The 23213-nt window shown below is 31.0% G+C and overlaps 1 protein-coding gene and 1 long non-coding RNA gene across 8 annotated transcripts in view; one reads left to right on the top strand and one right to left on the bottom strand.

The window, feature by feature from the left end:
* Positions 1-16966, bottom strand: part of LOC141460569 (uncharacterized) — a 34323-nt gene extending 17357 nt beyond the window's left edge. For both annotated transcript variants that reach the window (XR_012462206.1, XR_012462182.1), the window contains exons 1-2: positions 16740-16966; positions 1578-1801 (exon numbers count right to left, since the gene is read on the bottom strand). This is a non-coding gene — a long non-coding RNA (uncharacterized lncRNA). The remainder of the gene's footprint in view (positions 1-1577; positions 1802-16739) is intronic.
* The window catches only part of unc79 (UNC-79 domain-containing protein), a 33601-nt gene that overhangs the window by 2031 nt on the left and 8357 nt on the right, over positions 1-23213 (top strand). For 3 of the 6 annotated variants that reach the window (XR_012459252.1, XM_074130182.1, XM_074130498.1), the window contains 29 exons: positions 374-463; positions 740-925; positions 1003-1232; positions 2179-2393; positions 2874-3130; positions 3611-3752; positions 3853-4029; positions 4950-5073; positions 5145-5289; positions 6181-6323; positions 6560-6787; positions 7023-7178; positions 11717-11834; positions 12047-12216; positions 13062-13210; positions 13304-13461; positions 13557-13738; positions 15120-15321; positions 15660-15845; positions 16905-16976; positions 19110-19255; positions 19337-19458; positions 19926-20154; positions 20847-20988; positions 21191-21431; positions 21519-21615; positions 21737-21912; positions 22194-22429; positions 22605-22694. Coding sequence is in view for 5 of the 6 variants with exons in the window: in XM_074130182.1 (XP_073986283.1) it covers positions 374-463; positions 740-925; positions 1003-1232; positions 2179-2393; positions 2874-3130; positions 3611-3752; positions 3853-4029; positions 4950-5073; positions 5145-5289; positions 6181-6323; positions 6560-6787; positions 7023-7178; positions 11717-11834; positions 12047-12216; positions 13062-13210; positions 13304-13461; positions 13557-13738; positions 15120-15321; positions 15660-15845; positions 16905-16976; positions 19110-19255; positions 19337-19458; positions 19926-20154; positions 20847-20988; positions 21191-21431; positions 21519-21615; positions 21737-21912; positions 22194-22429; positions 22605-22694 (4809 nt within the window). In the remaining variant the exon portion in view is untranslated. The remainder of the gene's footprint in view (positions 1-373; positions 464-739; positions 926-1002; positions 1233-2178; positions 2394-2873; positions 3131-3610; positions 3753-3852; positions 4030-4949; positions 5074-5144; positions 5290-6180; positions 6324-6559; positions 6788-7022; positions 7179-11716; positions 11835-12046; positions 12217-13061; positions 13211-13303; positions 13462-13556; positions 13739-15119; positions 15322-15659; positions 15846-16904; positions 16977-19109; positions 19256-19336; positions 19459-19925; positions 20155-20846; positions 20989-21190; positions 21432-21518; positions 21616-21736; positions 21913-22193; positions 22430-22604; positions 22695-23213) is intronic. The other 3 variants (XM_074130317.1, XM_074130257.1, XM_074130400.1) reach the window with 3 other exon arrangements.

Genomic DNA, 23213 nt, shown 5'->3' with positions numbered 1-23213 from the left:
GTTTATTGGGAACAATTAAAGAAATAAGATTAAAATGTTATATTAACAGATGAATCAACGATTTTACATGGGACGAGAATATGTTTCAAATTTTAATTTTAAAGCATAAATTATGCCACACTGAAGTATTTAAGTGTAGTAGGTTTATTATTTATTCTGATTTTATTTATTATTAATATATTCGTCATAGTGAGTTTTATTCATTAATTCGATTTCGCTATATTATATGCTGGTTGTAAAATTTCTACTTTTTAATAACTTTTCGCAAAAGTGTAACTTTGATTACGAAATATAGAATTTATCTTTAGGAAACAATTATTCATGAATTTCTTTACAACAAAGATTTTTTTAAAATATGGTAATTTTTTCGTAGCTAGAGTTTCTCCAGATGGTAAAGAAAGTTATGCCAGCCAATCTATCCCTGCAGTGTTGATGATGATTTTTCAATATTCAGAAGATATGGGTGAGTCACTTACCAAATACTTACTCCTAATACGGCTAAACTTATATGTATAAAAGAAATTACATATATATTATATGTAGAAAGCTCTAGAAACAACGTAGTCATTAGCTAGCTGCTCTTGTCTTCTTTGATTCATTAAAAAAAGGATAGAATATGCCAATTTTTTTTAATGCATTACTTAAATAGTTTCTTTTGAAATCTGTTGCGCTAACTTTCAGATCTAAATTGACTTCACTTGCAGACAATACACTTGATTAAATACAATTTCTATTTCAGCCCATCATTGCCAAATTCTTGAATGTTTAATGACAATGAAACAGAACTTAGTGAAAGATATGTTATGTGTTATTGCTCACGGTACATCAACTGCTCGAGCTTCTGCAGCAAAGTTATTATTCTATTACTGGCCAACTTTTAATTCAAGTTTGTTCGAACGTAAAGGCATTCCTCCAAAATTTACGAGTAATTTATTTATATTTATTTATGTTTATTCTACTAAAAATGTCTCTCTACAAAATCTTTTTTTTTGTGCATATTAGGTTGGGTGCCATTTCTTTGTCAACGTGACATGTGTCCGAATTCTGGCTCAGCTGAAGCGGCAAAAGTTTGCTATGATCACTGTATATCAATAACTTTTGCAACTGATTCTCCACCACCTTTATATTTGTGTATTGAATGTGCTAATGAAATTCATAGAGAAAATCCTGATCAAATGTTCTATGATATTCTTCATCCAATGCAACAATGTTCTGTTACTTGTGAAAATAAGGTACACGTTACAAATTATACTTAGTATTATTTATTATTGGGACAAGGGACAAGTCCTGTACCGCAAGGCACTACATTAGGAGGCGTATTGTATTGTATGCTTATTGAGGCCGTAGGTAATCTACCATAGTTAGTAAATCCTCTCTTTCTTAATAGGCCCAGGAGCTTACTCACTAATTTTTGTTTGTTGATATGATCTTCACTGGCTGCAAAGTGCCAAATATCTCATATCGCAACATTGCGTTAGCTACGCATTCAAACAGAATATGAGAAGCCGTTTCTTCCTCTGCATGACAAAGGTCTCCTCGGTTATGATTTTATATAGAACGGGCTTAAAACAACTTACCAGGATTCTTCGTGTACTCTCCAAATTTTTTGCTCAAGAGCTGTTCGTATGGTGCCCTTAAGAGCAGGTTCTGGAACAGTGAACGGGATGGATGTCCAACTTGTCAGAAACTTCATTCCCATTGATTTCAGAATGACACGACACCCTCTCAAGTTTTCCTACGCTCCCAACATGGGATGAGGTCGTTTCCCTAGGTGCTAGCGCTACGAGCGTAGTTTGGCTGTCTGAAAAAATAAGAATTCCTTATCTCTAGGTCGTTTCTTAGGTTCATATGGAAATATGAAGAAAATGTAAAATTCCCAACTTTATCACCTTATATCTTTAATATAATTACAGCGAGAAAGCGGGAATTCTGTAAAATTGTAAAGGTTTATGAGTAATATAATAGTCCATATTTTCGGAACGTTTAAAGTGTAACTTTATGTTTGGTAAACTTCTTTTTCGAAAAAAAAAAACAATTCGCTGGTATAATTTGATCCAACTAAGCTCACAACTTTTCCATACTCTATATCACGTAAATTGTTTATTTCACTTGAAGAAAACGTATGTACACATGCAAAAAAGCGCATCTATAGTTTTTGAAAAATTCTTGATTTTTCAGAATTGCCGTTCATCTGACAAAAGTATAGTTTCCATATGTTTTACTCCTGAATGTGCCAGTTTCAATGGAAATCATCCTATAAGATACTGTGCTCAATGTGACGCTAGCCGTCACAACAAAAGAAGAGGAGGAGATCATATGTTGCATACATGCCTTCCAAAAGCTTGGACTATGCCACCTGATATGCTGATTTATTTAGTTGAAGCTATAGTCAGGTGAATATGACAAAAATATCTCAGTTTTTAATTTTCTTTCATGTTTCATAATATTTCTCTTCTCATGACGATTTCACTTCCATTCTTACCACTACTCAAAAGAAAGATGGCGATATCATTAGACTAAAACAATAGTTTTAGCTTCTATCATGTTTAGAATGTCCCAGAAAATCCATGAAAGTAAGAAGAAGTATTTTTTAAGAAATAAAAACTAACTTTAATATCTTACTTGTTTACATTTATGGCAGAAGTAAACTGAGAGTTGGGGGCTCTCCTAAAAAGCGATGACATAGAGAGGGGTACCGCGATATATTGTGACTCATTTCATTAGTTGGGACCCAACTGAATGCCTGATAATGTGGACTTCTTTATGCCATTGGTTGGGTTCGAACTTATCCTCTCAGGCCCATTCTCAAAAAACTATTTTCCGTACTGTTGTCCTCTCCATAAACAAATTTTTCTCTGATTTGTATGTTTCAGCTTGTTAAAAGAAGCTCGCCCGACGACTCCAGAAATATCAAAAGATATGACTGATATTCAAACAAAAGCTGCATTGTTAAATGCTTTGTGTGAAACGACATCTCTTAGTGTAGAAGAAAGACAACTAATGGGCCGATTTGGAGTCTGGCTTCTTGTAGGTTTATGTGTACCTAATGAACATACATCAAATGAAATTCTGGGCAGACTTCTGTCAATGTTGTTTCATTGGTTTCATGTTACGGCCTACACATTTGACGGTTAGTTCTAGTAGAGACTAAATAATTTTTGATGTTAAGAGATTTGATAAAAATTCATCACAGGAGGTCAAGTTTGAGAAGTATGTAAGAGAACATTATATCAAATAAAATTCAAGACTTGAGTAAAGAATAAAGAAATATTTTCTTAAATCATAACTTTTTTACAGATTAAATAATTTAAATATTAAACAGTCATGCACTTATTATATTTAGCACAAGCACTAATAAGAGCAGTTCAAAATCATAAATATTATAGTTTATATAATATTTGTCACAATATTAAGTAATTGCTATCAATTAGTATATAAAAATATAATTTTTTTGTTCTTTAATTCTACGAAAAGATTTTTTTCAACTAAATTTTGGTAATTAAATGAATGATAATAAAAACCCCAGCCCGCTAGTAAAAAGTAAATGAAAGAACGTTAGAAGAATAATTATTATTTGTCTTGTGGACATATTATTACCTTTCGATTTCAGACCAGGCTGAGTGCACTTTAGAGCGTTTAAAAACTGATTATGTTTGTGGATGGTTGGGAGAAGTTTGTCAGACGCACTTCGATGTATTTGTATCATGTTTGTTACCTCATCCTCCCGAATACGCAAGAGTTGGGGGTCATTGGTAGGCCAACTTTTATATCTAGTGGAGCCTCCAAAATAAATATATCAATATATTATTAATATTTTTGTGAAAGATAATTATTATTAATTTTTTTTTTCAGGGATATGTTAGTGTCCAAAACTTCTCATCTAAAAAATGGTTTAAACAGGCTTTTTTGTTTGGTTCCGTATGAAGTGATAACCACTGATGTTTGGGATTTTGTAATGCCTCATTGGTTAGAAGCTGTAGTAAGGGACGTGCCAGATAGAGAATTGTATGAATTAAAAATGTTACTGAGGTAAATGATTTAACGCATTTTTTGGTGACAATAATAATAAGTTGAAAAAGGCCGGTTTTCGATTATGAATAACATTGATAATGAATCAAGACTGATACTAATGATAGGCTGAAGCTAGTTCAGGACCCAAAAACAGTTTAATGGGTGTGGAAAATCTTCAATACATCAAGTTCGTCAATTTAGTCATTAGACTAATAAGAGAATTATAACGTTTCCATGATATATATTCATAATATATTTGTGTTGTCAAACGCACTAACAGAACTGTGTTTTGATTACTTTACGTTTTTGTTTATTAAAAATTATTAAACCCCCACAGCGACGGACAGATTTCATCACATATGTCTTGAAATCATTTGGTTCCGCTTCTTTTACAATTTAGTCGGTTACACTAAAATTTAGTAGATAGGGTGTTATTGTAGTGATTTTGAAGCGAGAATTTGTGGAGATCCCCTGCTTTAATCCCGCGTGAAACTACTTTTTATTCGTTAAAAAAAAAAAAAAATATTGTAAAGTATTTGCTTCCATCCTCGTTTACACCTGAAAGTTGTATATAAAGCCCTACCTAAAAACATAGGCGAATACTTACTGCTGTGGTGTACAAACGTATTTTGATTGTTTTAAAATTCTCTAGTCGCAATTTAAATGACTATTTCAGGGTTCAAAACGTTCAAAAACGTGATATTCGCTTTCTATATACTCTCAACGATTAATATCGTACTATTATAGTATCTTATTTTTAAATAGTTCATGGGAATGAATTTTATCCTCATGAAACTTCATTAGTTAGTAATCTTATATTTGCGCCTTTATATTTTTATGGAAATAAAAATTAGATTTAATACATATATTTTTTAGTGTTATTATGATTATAAACACAATTTATTGATTCCATGATCAATAATTTTCATTTTATCCAGTAAAATATTGGATCCAGATATGAGTCCTCTGGGGTTCGATGCTAAAAAACTCTATCATTTTGTAGCAGTTAGATTTAAAGGCACTGAACCCCGGGTACAAGAACAGGCATTGAGATGGTTGCAGGTATGGCTTGAATTGAAAGTAATATGAAGCATGGACAAGGGCGGTATCTTTAATTTTATAATTTATTTTAGGTTTTAACTGCCTTAGAAATAATGATCCCGACACATTTGTTGTTCTCATTTTTTGAAGATGGAGTAAATAGCATGAAAAATGGCGAACAAAAAAATAAAGAGGCTTCAGAAGAAAAAAAAGAAGGGAAACAACCTAGAAGTATATGTAAGTAGTTACAGATACCTTTTTCGTTAATACCACTTTGGCTAAATGTACAGAAAAATGTACTTATTCATGTAAGAGATTTAATTAAAATTGTTTATTAGATTTCTAAACTCGTTTTTTGCATTTAATTACTTAGATTTTTCAATAGCATGATTAAAGATTTTTTAAACAATTGTGTATCATTTTTTAATTATTATTTATTTACTTATATTTTTGAACATAATTATATTATAGAAGGAGAGTGATATAGCAAACATATAAAAAATAACTTCATAATCATATTTTTAAATTAAGCAATAATTTTTATAAAAAAACGTGAACGTAAATTTATTTAAGTTTCAGTTTATCTGTACCAAGCAATAAATATATTTAATACAATAAAGCTGAAAAGAATCTTTAAAGTTCTTGAGGGATGCAAAACCACACCTTTCTTTCAAAAGTGCTCCAAGTTTTAAGTACTTTTTTCCTACGCGTGCAGTCTGCTAGCAGTTCGATTTAATTTAGAATTTCGGGCGTATTCGTAACCATTTTTTTTGATATCGAAGTTATCATGACAGCTGACCAGCTGTTCACTGGTCAAGTAGCACAGGTTGAAGATATCAAGACTTGCCACTCAGTTCTGAACAGAGGAAGTTGCAGACAACCAAGGCCTTTCAGTAATCAGTTTTTGAGACTGAATTGCCTTATAGTTCTACGAAATTATGGGAGGAGTAGGCAGAATTTATTATTATTGCCCCTTCTCATACAGACGAAGGTGCAAGAGTGACGTTTGTAACAACTCTCTGATCAAAGAAATTTTGTCAAATAGAATTATATTTAAGTTGAGTAAAATACTTGAGTAAAGGTATGTGAGTATTTCATGTTTAAGAATTTCTTCTTTTTTTTTTATAGCACCTGTGATCGAAGATGATTCTGGGCCTTGTTCCGCACTTTCAGATGATGAAGAACATGCCTCCAGAGTTTCAAACATTACAAATGATGTTGATTTAAAATTATCCTGTTGTGTTTTGATGTTGGATTTAGTTTTAAAACAGGTAATAATATTTATTATAAATGGTCAATATTTTGAGATTAGTAATTTTGTGAGAAGTAATTTCCATCTTTCAGCTTATTTTTTTGTATTCGGGATTAAATGTTAAAGGTACATCTCTCATCACCTCTAATATAACTGCAAGTTAATAATTAAAAATTGTTATTTGCGATTACGAAATTGAAAAAAAAAAGTAGAGCAAAAATAATAACCATGAGAAATATCACTAATTCTTTTCAGTTAGAGCGACATGAGATAGAACGCCATACTGGCATTCACACAGTAATAGCCCAAGATGTATGCCGCCTTTTACAATCTATGATGTGTGCTTCCTGGTTAACGCCACATAATTGCGAGGGACAAATGAAAAACGACTGCACTCAATGCGAATTAGTGGTAGTTTGGCATCAGCTGGCTCATCAGCTTATTGAATATATCGCACAAGAAAATTTAGCGCATCCTCCTGATGTAAGCATTAATTATAACTAATTTCTTCGAATTTCTCCTCATGGGTGGTGGTACTGTTGATTTAACTATTTTACTACCACAAAATTTCTTAAGTTACAAATCTTTACTTTTAGAAGATGACTCTATGTTTAAAAGATGAACTTCATTTCAATTAATTGTGATTATGAATAAAGTTATTGTGAACTGGTTCTTCATGAATACCTAATAAAATAATTCGAATGTGTGTACTTTGCAGCCACCATTGGAAGAACTAACAGTGGATGAAAGTGGCCATTCTAAAAAAAGTCCTCCTGAAAATGACAAGAAATGTGATCCAAAGCCGGACGTGGTGATCAACATGCCTCTTATGGAGATTCACACAGTGGGAGGGGTACTTGTCAACATGCCTCATGTAATGCACCGCAACCTGCATTAGCACATTCTCTTTTCTATTGAATGCCATATATAACTGCAGACCCTGTAAAATATGTAATACTTGCTCAAGTCTGAATCATTTCTGGCGGATGGCAGTCAGTTAAATTTCTCATTTAATAGTTTTGTGATTAAGAAAAAAACAAATGCGCTTATGTTTGATAAAAATTAAATGTTTGGGAACCTGATTATAATTGAACTGTTCATTTATAAAAAGACATTTTCTAATTTTTAGGTGACCAAAAAACTCATAAATAATTCCTTTATCATTCAGTTTAAAGTAATTTAGGATTCGGAATTGTTACGAGTCCAAGGTGGTTAAAGTAAATATGTTAAGTTAGTTAAGGGGTGGTTTGAAGCTCTCAGCAGCCTCTCCGCAAAGCCCTCCCCAAATATATTCCAAAATTAGCCCCAAGTTTAAAGATTATTCTAAGGAGGGCATTCACCTCCCCAATCCTGGTAACCGACTAAGCTCTGTAGGAAAACCCTTGGAATCGGAAAGCCGATAGATTGGGATAATCACAACCAGGCGCCAGAACCCTTACAAATAAAGAGGTAAGACATATAACTAACCAACTGTTGGTTAGTTTCCACCCTGGTTTTCTTATAAACCTAGGCCTAGAAGAGGAACTGGTCTATTGGAAAGGCCTTTCCCTTAAGTCTTAACCCCTTTGCCCTCCAAAACGGAATGTATCCTTTATCATCCGACGATTACGAAGGTATTCTTAAAAGCCTTTCTTAGGCTCTTGATATGGAAAATACTCTGGGGAACGCCCTCCTCGAAGAAGCTCAAACTCCGTTGTGGACTTTCCTATGCCATCCAGCCTTCGACTCGTTACGCATGACGCCTTGAATTTTTGAATCTTTCTTCTGGATCAAAGATTTAGGTCCAAAAAGAAAAAAGAAGACAAAGAAAAGAATTTTTGAAATTCAGAACTTATTGAAGACTCGCAATGAACTTTTTGAGCTTAACATTGTGCGCAAAAGTTTCAGTTGAATAAACACTTTTTAAAATTATGATTTCATCCAATGCTTTGGTAACAACATCTTGTATTATCAAATACTTATTAAACTATGCGATTGAGTGGATCTCCATAAACCTTTTAAGATCGACACCAAATCGTGGTTCTGAAGTTATATTTTGAAAATATTTGTAAAATTTTTAAGAAGAGAAAAGAAATTAAAGAAGCAAATATTTTCAAATTTGGCATTTTCTTATAATTTATGTGTAATCGCTTACTTTCCTAAGTAATTTTTGATGGATGAATTAATTGGCACCGATTTTTAGAAATATGTGTGAGTAACTTTAACAGATGTCTAAAGGTGGGTAATTTTTGTTTTGTTTTGTTTTGTAGTTATTTCATTTTTGTAGAGTTGTCTTAACGGAGTGGCCTGGAGAGCAATTGTCCGGAGTCCAAAAGAGCTTAGGGGCCCTTGCTAATCTTGTTTATGTTGATTTAGGTCAAAAATAACACACAGCAGTCTAGTCCATACTTAAAAATGAAATAATGTTTGCCGCTTTAATATTGTGTTACTAATAGAATTGTGATTTGACTCAGATTTGGGTTACTATCGCAGTCACCTTTACCGCAGTACCGTACCGCCTCACTTCCCAATGTGTATGGACATAACATTACCAAAAATGTAGACGGATATTGACAATGTAATAATCGCCAATATGCAAATTTAAAATGTAATTTAGCACGTATGTTGCATTATATAAACTTAGTTGACATTAAAAACATTAAACCTTACTAAAATAAAACATGCTCCAGATTTTCCAACCTTGTTAGCTTTCACTTAGGAGGAAAAAATGTAATTTGAAGGCTATTGGCGTCAAGCTAATAATGTAGATATTCTAAACTCGCAAGTGCTTGTTATTAAAAGTTGTAATACCTTATATTTATACTGTGTCATCTAATCTATGTGATTTACTGAGTATAACTGTGTTTCTAAAGCCTTGTTATTTTTCACATTTTGATTAGTTGCTGCATGCTCGTAATGTTTGAATACCCGATGGTCCAGTAAAATGAATATTTGTTAAAAATATATCGACAATTTGCTTCTTACTCCTGTGAGTAGTTTTCCTAGAGGGCTCAGCATACTGGTTTCCAAGCGGCCATAATACTGTTAAGACGGCCCTGTTTCTGTATACTACCTTTTGATAACGTTTAAATGCTTTCCTTTAATCAGTTGTTATGCGATTGATGAACAGCACCACAATTACACATTTACTTTTTAATATCCGTTCATTATTCTTTTCATTTCAATATCTATCTACTAATTATTTTTTTTCATAGTTTCCTATGTTAAGTAATTTGCCTTGATTTTTATTTTATCAATGTATATTTCAGTTTCATTTTAATATTTTGAATACGATATTGCTTCCTTCATTTAACTTTTTTACAATAGCGAAATATGCTGTGAAAATAGAAGTATATTTTTAAAAATCACGCGGTACGATAGATTTTACACAATTCGCTATTAGATGAACGAAATAATGAATTAATCACTCACATATTTTGTTAGGGAAAGATTGAAAAAGAAAATTACAACACAAACATACATTCAAAATAAGTGAATATAAAAACTGTAACTTTTTTTGTAACCTATAACCAAAAATTATGGAAACATTACAAGAATAAATGAATTATTTCAGTCTCGAGAGGGAAAGAAAAAAAACCATACCTAAATTTACCAATCTCTATCTAGTTATGATTGGAGAGGAAGGGAATAAGTAAATATTCCTAGGGTTTAGTGTTGCTATTTATTTTATTTAGCAATCTTTGCACCTTTGTGGTATTGCAGGTCTCATAATAGAAGTAGAATTAGTGGTGTGGTACTCTATAGCTCTCTATGCTCGCTCCATTTATACAATGTGCAGCGAATTAACACATCTGCATTACATAACACATTGCTTAAGTTAACTCCGTATTTTAAGTTGCTATTACATCCACTGCTTGTAATCATCTAATATCTAGTAATAAGCAATCCACCTACTATGAATAATCTAAAAAGGAATCATTTAAACACTAGGATGATTGGATTATTAAACTTAATGTTCTTAAAATTCCTTGGAATTGGATAAAGTATTTAAAGCATCCAGGGCAATTACAATTCGTAAATTATTACATATATCTGTACAGAACCATATCTTACGACAAATAGAGATTTTTAATTTCTTCACTGTCTATTAAATTGTATATGTGAGTGTAATAATAGTTATAACAATAATTGTAATGGAAAAATTAATACATTTTTAAAACCTATTAGTAAAATGGTTGCAATGGATTATGTTAACTTCTGTAAGTAAAAGTAGTAAAGTAAAGTAATCGCCTATTTTTTCAGGCGGGGCTTAACGTCCAACTACCAATTAGATATCGTGGACGGAGGCGACTAGCAAACTTACTTTACTGTAAATTTCTTTTATAAACCATTAAATAAAATCCAAGGCCTAAGACCGGGAATCGAACCCAGTACCACAATACATATTAGCTTCGCAGGTCTCGCCTCTAACCGCTCGGCTACCATGGCGCCTGTTAACTTTGGTATTATACGTAATTTCAATTTTTTTTCGCCTTACTGTAATCGCTCCTAATAATTCAATTGTATGAATTATTCAGCTGTTTTCCCACGTTTCAGTTTTTCCTCAGAAAATTAATCCAAAACCGTGGTTACTGGAAAAAGCTGGGACATTTTCCGATCAGCGATGAAATAATTTATTGCTAAAAATTATGTATGAATCCGAGATCATCAATTATTTTATAATAAAAAAATATGTATTTTATTTATTTTAATTAAGAGAAGGGTTATGATTATTTTGCTCATCTAATTTTTGTTTTTCTTTTCACTTTACCTTTTATGATCAAACTGGTTAACATATCTTAACAAGAAATATATCAATGAATTTCGGTGTGGCATGAATTTGTTCTATAAAATTTACAGGCACATTTCAAGTTGTAGGCTTCAAATAGCATGACATTATGTGAGACAGAACAATATTTTTATTTACTTTTTTCAGTTTAATTGCTTTAAATGTTTGTGTTTTGTCTTGTATATATAATTAAATTTATAAATAAGCTATAATTTAGTTTTTTTCTTTCTATTATTATTTATTAATAAAACAATTCATAAATACCAGCTTAAAGTGGATTGGATATATTACAGAACTGTAACTGAAAGAACTTTCATAGACATTTTTAAGAAAATTGTAACTTATATCCATAAATCTTTCAGTTTTATCTTGCACGCCATTTACGCTTCTCGAAAAAATGTATTTGCCACTAACACTGTTTTTATGAAATTTTTAATTTAAAATTCATGTCACAAAGAAGAATACATATGGCATATACATTCTATACAAGAAATAAGACAAAAAGACAAGAAAAAACAGAAACAAAAAACGACTGAATAAAAGGAATAGCAGTAAGGCGTGCCGACAATTAGAGACTAGTATTGTTTAAAAATGATTATTTCTTTAGTATGGGGTGGTGTATTTTTTCAAATTCTTTTTTTTAGATAATGACTGCCACAGTAGAAACCGTAGTAGAACAATTGGACTTGGCCCCAATTATTATGTCGGAAAGAGTAATACCAGCGGTAGCCAGAGCAGTTACAATTACAGATTCTGATGTCGGTGAGTACATTTTAATATAATTGCTTCACAAGTATCTTAGACAAAACATGATTCCCGTAAAAGCTGCCATCCTATGAACTTTTGATTTTATAATTTTTTTACAGAGACATTTTTACTAATTCTTGAATTTTATGCAAAAAGAAATGAATTTTCTTTATTATATTAATTTAATTCTCTTAAAAGTATATTTTTTAAAAATATTTTGTGTTTAGCAACTGCTACAGCGCAAATTGCAAAACCAACTTTAGTCGGAGAAAATGATGAAACAATAGATTCGGGTGATGAAGACATGGAAGACTTCTGGCAGACTTCCGTTGGAAAATTTAGGTTTACTATCGACGAACTTCCACAGCAATTGCAGTATATTCATCAGTTACTAAAGGCATATTTGAAAAAATATACATTTTACGTTGCTTTATTAAGTTGTCAAATGATTGTGTTTTGGCGAGAGAAATGAAAAACAAGTTTCTTTTAAGTTCTTAAATGGTTAGCGAGAGAGTACCGTTTACAGAAAGATTTTTCAGATTTTATCGAAAAATAATGAATTTTCTTCCTATGAATTTACGTTTAAGGTACTTCTGGAAGTCAGGTGGGTATAACCATTCTTCTAGTGTACAATTTTACTTAACTGAATGGTTTCATCCTCCGGGCAACAAAATCACATTTTTGAGTTTTCTGTAATTTGATAGGCAGCCGCCTGAGTATCACTTGAATATGGACTTCACCTATGTTTTACTCATCACTTTAGATGACAACTTTTTGTAGGGACATCGATATTATGGGCTTCTAGGGAGCTGTGTGTCACGTTTAGTTCACTATTTTATTAAACTAAAGCAATTGAACATATTAAATTCAATAAATTCCAAGTATCAAGAATTGCTTTTCGTATATTACAGTGAAAGGAATTCGCATGAATAATCTTATTTTTTATTGTTTTTGCTACTAAAATTGTTCTAAATAATTAATTACACGCTGATCATGAACACTGAGATCTGCCAGTTAGAGTTCATTTTCTTAACCACTTCAGTAAAATCGGCCCCAATTTTGTTATATATATTTACAATTTGTCTCAGGCTACAAAATAACATTATCAAAAAGTTACAAGGGAATAAAGGAAAAGAAATCTCTGTGCCATATATCTTACGAATCTATTCCATAATTATTGGGTTTGAATATTTATGACCCTGTTAATATTTTTTCATAACTGAAGAAAATAATATTTTGCAGGAAATTTCCGTTACTGAAGATCCTGACGTGTTATATTACATGTTAAATTGCTTGTACCTAATGTGTTTGCACGGAGATGCATTGGCTAAAGCAGTGAAACATCATAAAGGCTTCATAATTTGGTGTCAAGAAAATCTTCTTATTAAAAAGTATTTTTATTTAATTGAATTTATTACTACAGTTACGACTTTCATCCAGAATATATGATATTTATAAATATGTATTTTATTTCTGTTTAATAGTTTGTGGAATCTATGCAATGCGGAACATTCTCATATATGCGAGGTTTGCGTCCCTATTCTTCTTCATTGTATCACTCTCCCTTCAGGATCTGATGCATTTTGGAGGGTATTACAAGATGAGTTCCATTCAAATGATTGGCGAGTACGTTTCGTAGCAGGTAAATTTCAAGTTTCTCTAAAATTCTTCCTCCAAACTTTAAACATTTCAATGCACACTTAATGTTTTAATTAACCTAAAAATTTTAAATTTTAGTTGAACGAGTTACTGTAATTGCACGTTTTATGGATTCCACCCCTCTTCGTACAAATTTCATTCTACAAGGTTCTCTTACGAATGCATTCTGCTATCTTATTTCCAGTTTAGATGATTCTAATGTACAAGTTGCACAAAGAGCTACACTTTATCTAGGTACTATACACGACACAGCTATAAAGGTAAAATATTGTCAAATAATTAACTTTCTTTGTTATGACTGAATTTTAATTCAAACAGTTGAAACACATACAATTTGTTTTTATTTTCTCTTATCCAAGAAAGAGAAAGTATTGTAATCTTGTAGATGTTTTTATTTTTAAGCCTTCACCTAAAATATCTGCTTTGAAGTCCCCTGAGTCAGAGATTTTTGTTATAAATTGGTTTGTGTACGGGTCATTCTCTCCGTATCCACCAGAACTAAAAAACAAAATCTTCTGGAAGTTCAAATTTGATATTTCGCTTACTGCTATCAGAGAACCCCCAGTAAGGCTTTGGTCAAAATGAGACCAAAGTTCAGGAAATTTTATTGAATAAATTTTTTTTTAAAGATTTTCTTGAAAATGGCTCCTACTATTTTCTTTACTCTTAAAAAAAAGAAGAGGGGAGGTTAGCCTATTCCTATCTGTGTTAACTAAAATGCTTCGCTAGCTATAATAATAAGAATTTAAATGTGAAACTAAATTTCCAAATTTGGACAAATCGGCTGATCGAATGTGCCGCATTATTACAAAGATTGTTCAGTATTTTAAGATTTCATTTAAATTGGCTCTTTGGATTTCGATTGAACTTCATATATTGATTAAAAAACATACAAGTCTACAATTTATATTTAAAACATTTTTTCCCGATAATTCGATTAAGGGCAGTTTAGAAAGAGCGGGGGTAGATTCCTTCTTAAGTGCCACATTTTTTGTAAGGTACAGTCCTATCTTTTTTGTACTGTCAAGGAGTATTATTAAAATTGAATTTTAAGAAAATACTTCTAGGCTTCTCTGTAAACTTCAATCACAAAATTCATTATACAAATAGTTTTTCTTTCCTCCAACTAAGAATTTGTTTTTTGCCACAGTTTAATTAAGTTTTCTTATACCAAAAACTGAAACATTTCAGAAAAACTTAAACTCAAAATCATCCAAGAATCTACTTGCAAAACTTGGAGGACGTCACGGGTCAGCAGAATGTTCCCATGACAGCCTATTTTGGTTTTTCTGGTTTGATTCTCATAGCAATCGATTCTCATCCTAGAGTATGACTTTCCCAATAAACTATTTGCTAACGAAGTCAGTTCGTAATAATAACTACTTCTCTCCTACCTTTTGGAATCTCTTTAACTGGTCGCGGAACTCTTTTCTGTTTTCGTTAATTTCAGTTGGTTATTGCAAATGGCAGGTTAAGAAAAGGCTTCGAAATACCTTTGAATGAAATTGATTGCTTAAGTATAATCTGTGAACATAAGTTCCATTGGTTTCTTTTTTATCATTGGAAGGACTTTTGTGTAAAATATTCACTATGAATTCGGTTTATTAGATTTGTCTCTAAACAATTTATTTATTTTTTCAGTCTTTAATAATGTGTCTAGAAACCCAATTTGACTCCGTTATTGTAGACCGTCCAATGGTACTTCAATCTTTGTACCAATTACATAATTGTCTGAGTGATCGACATATATTGACGTGGGATTTCTTCTTGAATCGTTTTGATGCTTTATTCTTAGAAGCACAAATTACTCTGGAAAAAACTGGTGATATAACGTATTTGAGAGGTAATTTCAATTTCATTTTGTTCTCCAAATTTGTGTGTCATATTTAATGTATATCACTCACATAAAAACTTGTTTATTCTGCTTGAAACCGTACCATACAAGTTTTCCAATATATATATATATATATATATATATATATATATGTCTGTATATATATATCCAACTAATATGTATTATGTATATCATACTATATTGCTTATGTTGCACCCGTACTGTTACATTTTTGTTGAATCATATGTACAATCGCTCGTTATCTTTTATGGTATGGAACAACAATATCAATATTTTATATTTAACAACAAGAAAACAAAAACTTTAAAAACAAAAACTCGATTTAGATCTTAGGAATTCAGATATGAACAGTGAACATTTTGTAAGAAAATTACAAAGAGCCCAGGAAGCTTTGTCGCAGTCTGATTCTAGCTCTGTTAAAACATTGAGTGCAAGTTTTGGCCCAAAGTGGCCTTACAAGAGAACAATGTCTGCCCCTGCTAGCATGGTCCCTCGACAGGATACAAAGCAAGGTACTGTTTTTATAGTACAAACTTTCAATCACGTTAAAAGAATGATTATGTTTTATTCTGCAATATTCCTGACTAAAATGTACAATTAATTATTATAAAACAGTAGTAGTTAATATCCTGATTTGACTCATTGTAATACGCACATTTTTGGTATTCCTTACTGGTTTTGTACTTTTAATCATCATCAGAGGTTGTAATCGGTTTGCTATATAGTATTTACCTTCAACTGGTTCTGACTCCTAACATTTGCTGACTACTAATTTGAAATCAGATTCTCAACGCTGAACTGATAAAACTGGCTATGATGATGGATGAAATTACGAAAAAAAGACAAAAAATGCAAACTTTAATAACGGTTTTAAATCATATTTTCAATAACAGTTACGTTATTCTCATAACATTTTTGTTTTCCTTTAACATTGTGTAAAGTTAACGGGCGTGTCAAAATAAATTGATTTTTCAACAAAGTAATACCTAGCTATGTTTTTTAGATATTTAAACATATTTTTAACTTTTTTGAACTAAAAAAACTACTAATAAAAAATAAAATTGAACTAATAAAATTTTGTGCATCGAATTTACTTAACTCGCACTTCGTTTAAATAACTACTTTTATGTGAAAAGTGCTTGTTATAAACGATGCAATACGATACTTTAGCAAAATATTGTTTAATTTGATTAAATTTTATATTTTTAAAAAACTTTGAAATTATTGAGGGCGTTATATTTCTAGTTCATCACAACAATTTCTTTTTTTGAAAGTCTACTTCGTTCTTAATTAAAAAGTATACTTTAATTAAAAGTATACTTTCCTTAGAGTGGTTTTAAAATAACCTGTCTTTTTTGTAACTTCTAATACATACTAATTAATAAGAATCGTACAAAGGTACTTACCGGTTTGCAATAATTCTAAATCTATTAAATTAATCTGGAAACTTATTTGATTTTTTTTTCTTAGAGCTCTATATAAACAAAGTAGAATTAATTTAATTTTTAACAGAGCGCTAGGAACTCTCTCTATGTGCAAAATTTAAAGGTTACTGTATTCTTTGACTTCAGAAAAGGAGAAGGTGTACAGCAGACAATATTCAGCCCCATTGTTGAAAAGGAAAACTTCTCGATTTGGATTGGGTCAGTTGCTAGGTTCTATGACTTCCAATAATAATTTACCAGGTAGACATTAAAAAGTAAAGAAATAGAACTGAGAAATGAAAATAAAATTATTAATAGTGACAAAGTTAGTGACGTGGAATTTTTATATGATGTGCAACTGTTTCATAAAATATTTGAATGTCTACCTGGTTAGAAATAATTTACTGAATAAAGCAGATCATTTTACAGAAGATATTTTTTTAATTTAAAAAATATATGTATATTTAAATGTTTAAGTTATTTTTAAAGATCTTAGCTATGGGTCCTTTTAGTCAGATCACGAACGTGATAGATATATCATATTCATATTGCCATATTGCCTAACGGAAATACTTATCATTATGCTGAATTGGCTGAGAGCTAAATGTTGGGAAATCTTGTTAATTATTGCTAATAATCTTCCCCTTTCCTATCTGTTTTAATGGGCTTTAGCTTTTAACAAGAGAGTATCTAACATGTTGCTGTTCTATACTATATTCATTCATATTTAGTGTAAGTAATTGAATGATAAAATTGTTATGCAGAGTTGTTGTGTTCATCTTTTGCATTTGATTGTTTTTTTGATGTATTTCTCTTCATACTATTCTAATATTTTTTATACTTACTCGGTGTTTTCATTCTTATGAAATGTCACTTTTAGTGTTATTCTCCGACTTTTTAAACATATTTGTTAACCTACTTCAAATGTTTGAGTCTTAGCACTTACTGAATTCTAAGTTTAGATCTAGAAACATTTATGTCAAGTCTCATTTTAAGTAATCCTTCCTCTTTATGCCTTTATTGTGTACATGATCTACACCTTTCCTCGAATGCAACCAAAGACATAATTTTTATTTTATTTATTCTATTATAGAATTGTTACTATTACTTCCTCTTACCGCTTGTAAGAAGAGGAAGGATGGCTTGTGCCACTGGGTCAAAATTTCGACGTTGTGTTTTTTCAGGAAGTATATTTTGAATTCCTCTGTATATGACAAAAATCTTTCCTAAAAATACATTTTAAATTGTAAATAAACATTTTCAAATTCAAATTCAATTTCCTAAAAATCTTATTTTATAAAAAAAAAAAAAAATCTCATTTAACTTAGTAAAGGTAGTAATATCAGTTTAAATTATTTTCACTCGATAAGCTATCACTAAAATTCAGTCAACCGGAAGTAATACGTTAAAGATTTTTTAGTTTTTGCAATTTTCTCGAGAAATATTCCTTATGTTTATCTTTGAATTGTTCTATGCGAAAAGCAAGGAAGTGCATAGAGGTTTAGTTCTGCTATTATTCTTACTACTTCATTTTGCACGTACAGAAAAATTCTACAAGAAAATTTTGTATTGGACATAAAACGCAGTAAGAGAAAGAGTGGCACACACCAGGTTTTTAAACTTTTGTTTGATTAAGGATGCGAATTGTATTTGTGGTTTACTCTTTTTAAATAATACATTCCTTTGATTAACAAGTTTCTATTTCTCCATAATATGAATATTTATTACAGTAAATCTTTTATTATAGCTAAAGCATTATGATTGTAATGTTATTTTCAATTTGAAAATAAGATCTCCTTGAAGATGATTTACTATTAATGACAGTTTTAAACTAAGTTTCCTTATCTTTTACAAGGAGTAATTGAAAAAAAAAAATCTTCAGCAAATTTCCATAATTAAATTACATTTACATCACATTACGTCCTAGACATTTCAGACTTTTCAGTGTCCATTTTTTTTATTAAGTCTATGACATTATAACATAATTTTTTGTTGTAGTTTTATGTGTCAAAGATGAACTAAACATTCGAAAGTCTCAAATGTGATGATGGAGGTAAATATAAATAAATTGTGGAAAATAAATTTTTTAATTGCCCTTTGTAAAAGATTTTCAAGATTGGTTCAGATGAAATTAATCAAATCAAACTTCCTTATGAATTTTCTTACTGAAAGCTGTTGTTTAAATGTTTTTGAAAAATAATAGAATTAATTAATGTCTTACATTGAAATTTGCTAAACTAGCTACAAGGTTCGTGATTGTATTCAATCAATATCTATAATTTTTATATTTTTGAAAAATTTACCTCACATCTATAAGATTTGTTTGAATTTTATGTTAATATATATTTTAAGATGGCCACATTCATCCAACTAATCAAAATGAAGACATCAATTTAGCTGCACTTTTACATCGAGTTATAGACTTAGAAGAGGCTGACAAAGAAACTATGCATTTATTAGTATTTCTATTTTTACAATTTCTTTCTCGACCAGAACAAGTAAGAAGTTTAAGTTTTTGCTAATTTGAAGAAAAAAGTAATATATTTTTTAGTTATCTCATAAATGTCACATACTCTTAGGCATATCCGACTGATGAGAAACTGTTGGCCAAAACGCAAGCTATTGTACTAAGGCATCTATACCTTTTACTTGGATATAATCAGAATGAAAAAGGTTTTCACATTCCACCAAATAAACTGAGGTAATTATTTATTATTACAGTATAACAGTTAATAGTATTATTAATCATTCCGCTGGGAAATTCGTCTTTGTAAGAAATAAAATTTAAAAGTTCACCCTTATTATGAACTAAGCATTCTAATAGTAGTGAAATAAAAGCATTATCTGCTTTACATTATTAATGATCAAACTAAAAGTTGGCATAAAATAATCCAAGAATTGCAGATTATACATCTCATTTTGATCATGGTGTACACATTATTTTTTGGGGTCTATCAACTATACTGGAGTTAAATATTTTAATAATAGTAATAGTTTTAATAATATTTGGTAATGGTATAAGATCGATTTTTTTTTTTTTTTAAGAGAAAAAGTTGAAGATTAGATATATTACTAAATGTCTAGCGGGTGGTGCATTGTTTAGTTTAAGGTATATTTTAATTAGTTTAGAATAAACATATTTGATGAAGTCATTGTTAACTTTTATAGGACGAGTGGAGTATTTAATGTATTTTTGTGCAACCTACCTCAAGTTTTGGACCAGAATCACCTAATAGGTGATGTATTAATGCAGACATGTCTCCTTTTATTACATTACTGCCCCTGTCCTCCTCATCATATCCCAGATTGCCAGACCTCTCCGGCTTATAGTTTATGGTATTTGGAACCTCATTCTCGAAGATCCTGGCTTATGGCTACTCTTGTTTTTCTTTATAAAGTAAGTAATTTACAATATAATTTCAGTTTTTTTTTTTTTTTTTTTTTTGCGCATCAACAGCTGAGGTCATTAGCGCCCGGAGCTTTTTCCAGTGCACTGCCGGCCTCCGGACAGTGTTCTCTCCGAATTTCACAGTTTGTGTTATTCGATTTTAGTACTCTACTCGAATACAAAATTAACAAATTAAATAATCTTCAGAAAACAATTTTGATTATTGCTATAAAAGACAAATTGGTATCCTTCAAATTTATAACAAAGTTAGGTGTACAAAGATACCCATTACCAGCAATGAAGCGTAAATTCTCTTAATTCTAAAAATAACCATCCCATACATATTCAATTAAAACTGAGAAGCAGCACAATCTTTAGTCGGCTACCAAGGCATTCTCAGCCGATGAAGTTACTATCTTAAATATCTTAAAACTCAGATGACGGAATTTTCCATTGATAATGGATTTGATCAATATTTTCGGAATATTGAATATTGAAAGCAAATTGCATTTCCACTTTTTATGATAGTTACATGTGTGACCACACCACAAAAACTACCAAAAAGACCAGGAATTTTATGTCACAAGTTTAAATTCGAAAGTACTTAAGTTAAGGTAATAATTAGACATCAAAAATTCCTGCTTTTTTATTTTATTTTAAATATTTTGTATTAGTGTTTTAAAATTAAAATATAATTTCAGTATCAATACAGTCAACAACCGATGAATGGACAAGTTCAGTCGTTAGTAAGAATTGTTTTGAACACTTTGGATGCTCAGCATCACGTTTGTCGTAGAATTCCTCCTACTGTTGTCATGACAGTACCATCTACTAGATCTAGAGGTTAGACTAAAATAGAAAATAAATTATTAAGTAAAGTTAGTCAAGTACCAACAAAGGTGGCTCAGAATCAAAATTTTTAAAAATATTATAATAATTTAATTTTCTTAATAATTAATTGTCGCCTTTGGAATGATGGTTTTTAGGATAATCCTAATAGCATATTCTTTAATAAACATGATAAGTAACACATTCTGATCCTCAGATGTCAGCCAACCTTCTTTAGGAATCAATGGTGACCATAATGAAAGGTATGAAACGCCTCCTCTTTCACCAATGTATTCTGGAGGAAATGGAAGTCACCCAAGTATAAGTAATAAAAGCAAAGGTTGTTCTGGATTTCACCAGAAAACTACTAGTTCGATGGAAACTCACTGGGAAGAAGATACAACCCATTCTTCGCATCATGAAGGAAAACTGAGCATCAGAAGACATCCCGAATATAGGTAAAGATCGTAAATACTTTACCGAATTCAATTTTATTTTTCTTATATCTAAGCTCTTCATCTAGCATGCATTATCTTTTAATGCAGTTACTCTACTGAGGCAGAGGAGACGGAATCAGACATGATGGCCGTTCCTGAAAGTTTTAAATCTGACAGTACACTTCAAGGGAGTTCTCAAGCAAGTGTAATCAGTTTTTTTAATAATAATTATGGCTGACTTTTAAAACTGAGCTACCTTTCATATTTTTGCGATTTAATTTTTTTTACAATGACATGCACAATTTCCCAATTCAATTTCGTTTTAGAAAGAAACTTCTAGCGGGGGCTCCCAGAAACTTGGCTTAAAAGTTGGAATGAAAATGCTTGCATCATCTTCAGTATTTCCCGCAAATGCTCATCAGAGTGAAACTCCCTCCTTAGCTACAGCTATAATGTCAAATCCGTTAGTTTTTCAGGATGCTGGTCCTATACCTGGAAATAGGTAACTAAATTTTTAGTTGATTATTTTCTCTTCTTGCTTCCTCGAATATGCACAAGAGATAAATTTTGAAAATAGGGATATTTATGTAACTTTCATGACCCTATTTTGTTAGCAGTAATTGCCTATCTTATTGAATGTATATCTTTATTTTTAACACAGACTACCCTTTTAAATTATAGTGTGTTTATAATTAAATTCCCTAAATATGTTAAAGAGAACATTAGTGTCTTTTTTCCCTGTTAAAATTTAAATGTTTATGAGTAAATATTTATGGCTTTTAGACTACAAAACGAGAGCAAAGAATCCTGGCCAGAGAATTCAAGTCAAGGATCACCTAAGCCTCGTTCTCGCCAGCCCGAAATTGCGTTACAGCATACTACTTCTACATCAACCTCTTCATCTACCCCCACACCTACTCCTTCAGCCTATCCACCTTGGCAAATGGAGCATCCCTTTAAGCAATTAGCTGCCCAACATGGTCAAGAAAGATTACTTCCTATAGGAACGAGCAGACAAGGTTTTAAATAAGATGTTTGTTGTTTTGAAAAGATTATAAGTATGTGTAAATCTTCTAAATTTTACGGAGAACTGTGTTTCCCATCTGCTGATGTGATATTAAACTTATTCATGCTATTGATCAACATTTTCGAACTATTTCTACACAAATATTCTAAAATTATGAACTGTTTCAGTGCCGAAACCTCTGCCACGCTCTCCAAAGTACGATGGTATCTACGGTTCTCCTGATTCTCCATTGTCAAAAATGGATTTGATCACTGTTGGTATGAATTTTTTTATTTTGAAAAACAAGATAGGAAAAGAGGGGTTTTATGCAAGCCTATTGGTAGGAGTGTATCCCTTTCTGAGCCTTAAGCTGTGTACAAACACATTCAATGATATTGTATTGATAATTTAACCGATGAGATTTTTGTTTTAAAAAATCAAATTCATATAAAGTATTTTAGTCAAATAGGCGTCACCTAAATTCATAACAATCAAGAATATTTACTTATTTAATAAAAAAAAACACTAAATTGTCAGATTACAATTAGAAATTTCTAGAAAAAATATATAATTAAAATTTGTAAAAGATTTTGTAGAAGTAAGAGTGAAATTTTATCATTCATATTAGAGTAGATTTTATGGAAAAGACTCAGGCTGAGGAGGAGAGCACTCCTTGGTTCTTGTCGCCGTTTGTCGTGCCTTCACTATATGTCCGCTGCCATTTATCATTTAATTTAGGGCTTTTGCGAACGTTAATAGATTATTAAAAATGTTTTATATTGAATATATTATTTGTA

This window comes from Rhodnius prolixus, unplaced genomic scaffold (genome assembly GCF_049639745.1).
Source record: "Rhodnius prolixus isolate KJV_2025 unplaced genomic scaffold, Rpr scaffold_1, whole genome shotgun sequence".
In the NCBI taxonomy this organism is placed as follows: Eukaryota; Metazoa; Arthropoda; class Insecta; order Hemiptera; family Reduviidae; genus Rhodnius; species Rhodnius prolixus.
This window is presented reverse-complemented; position numbering and strand designations above follow the sequence as displayed.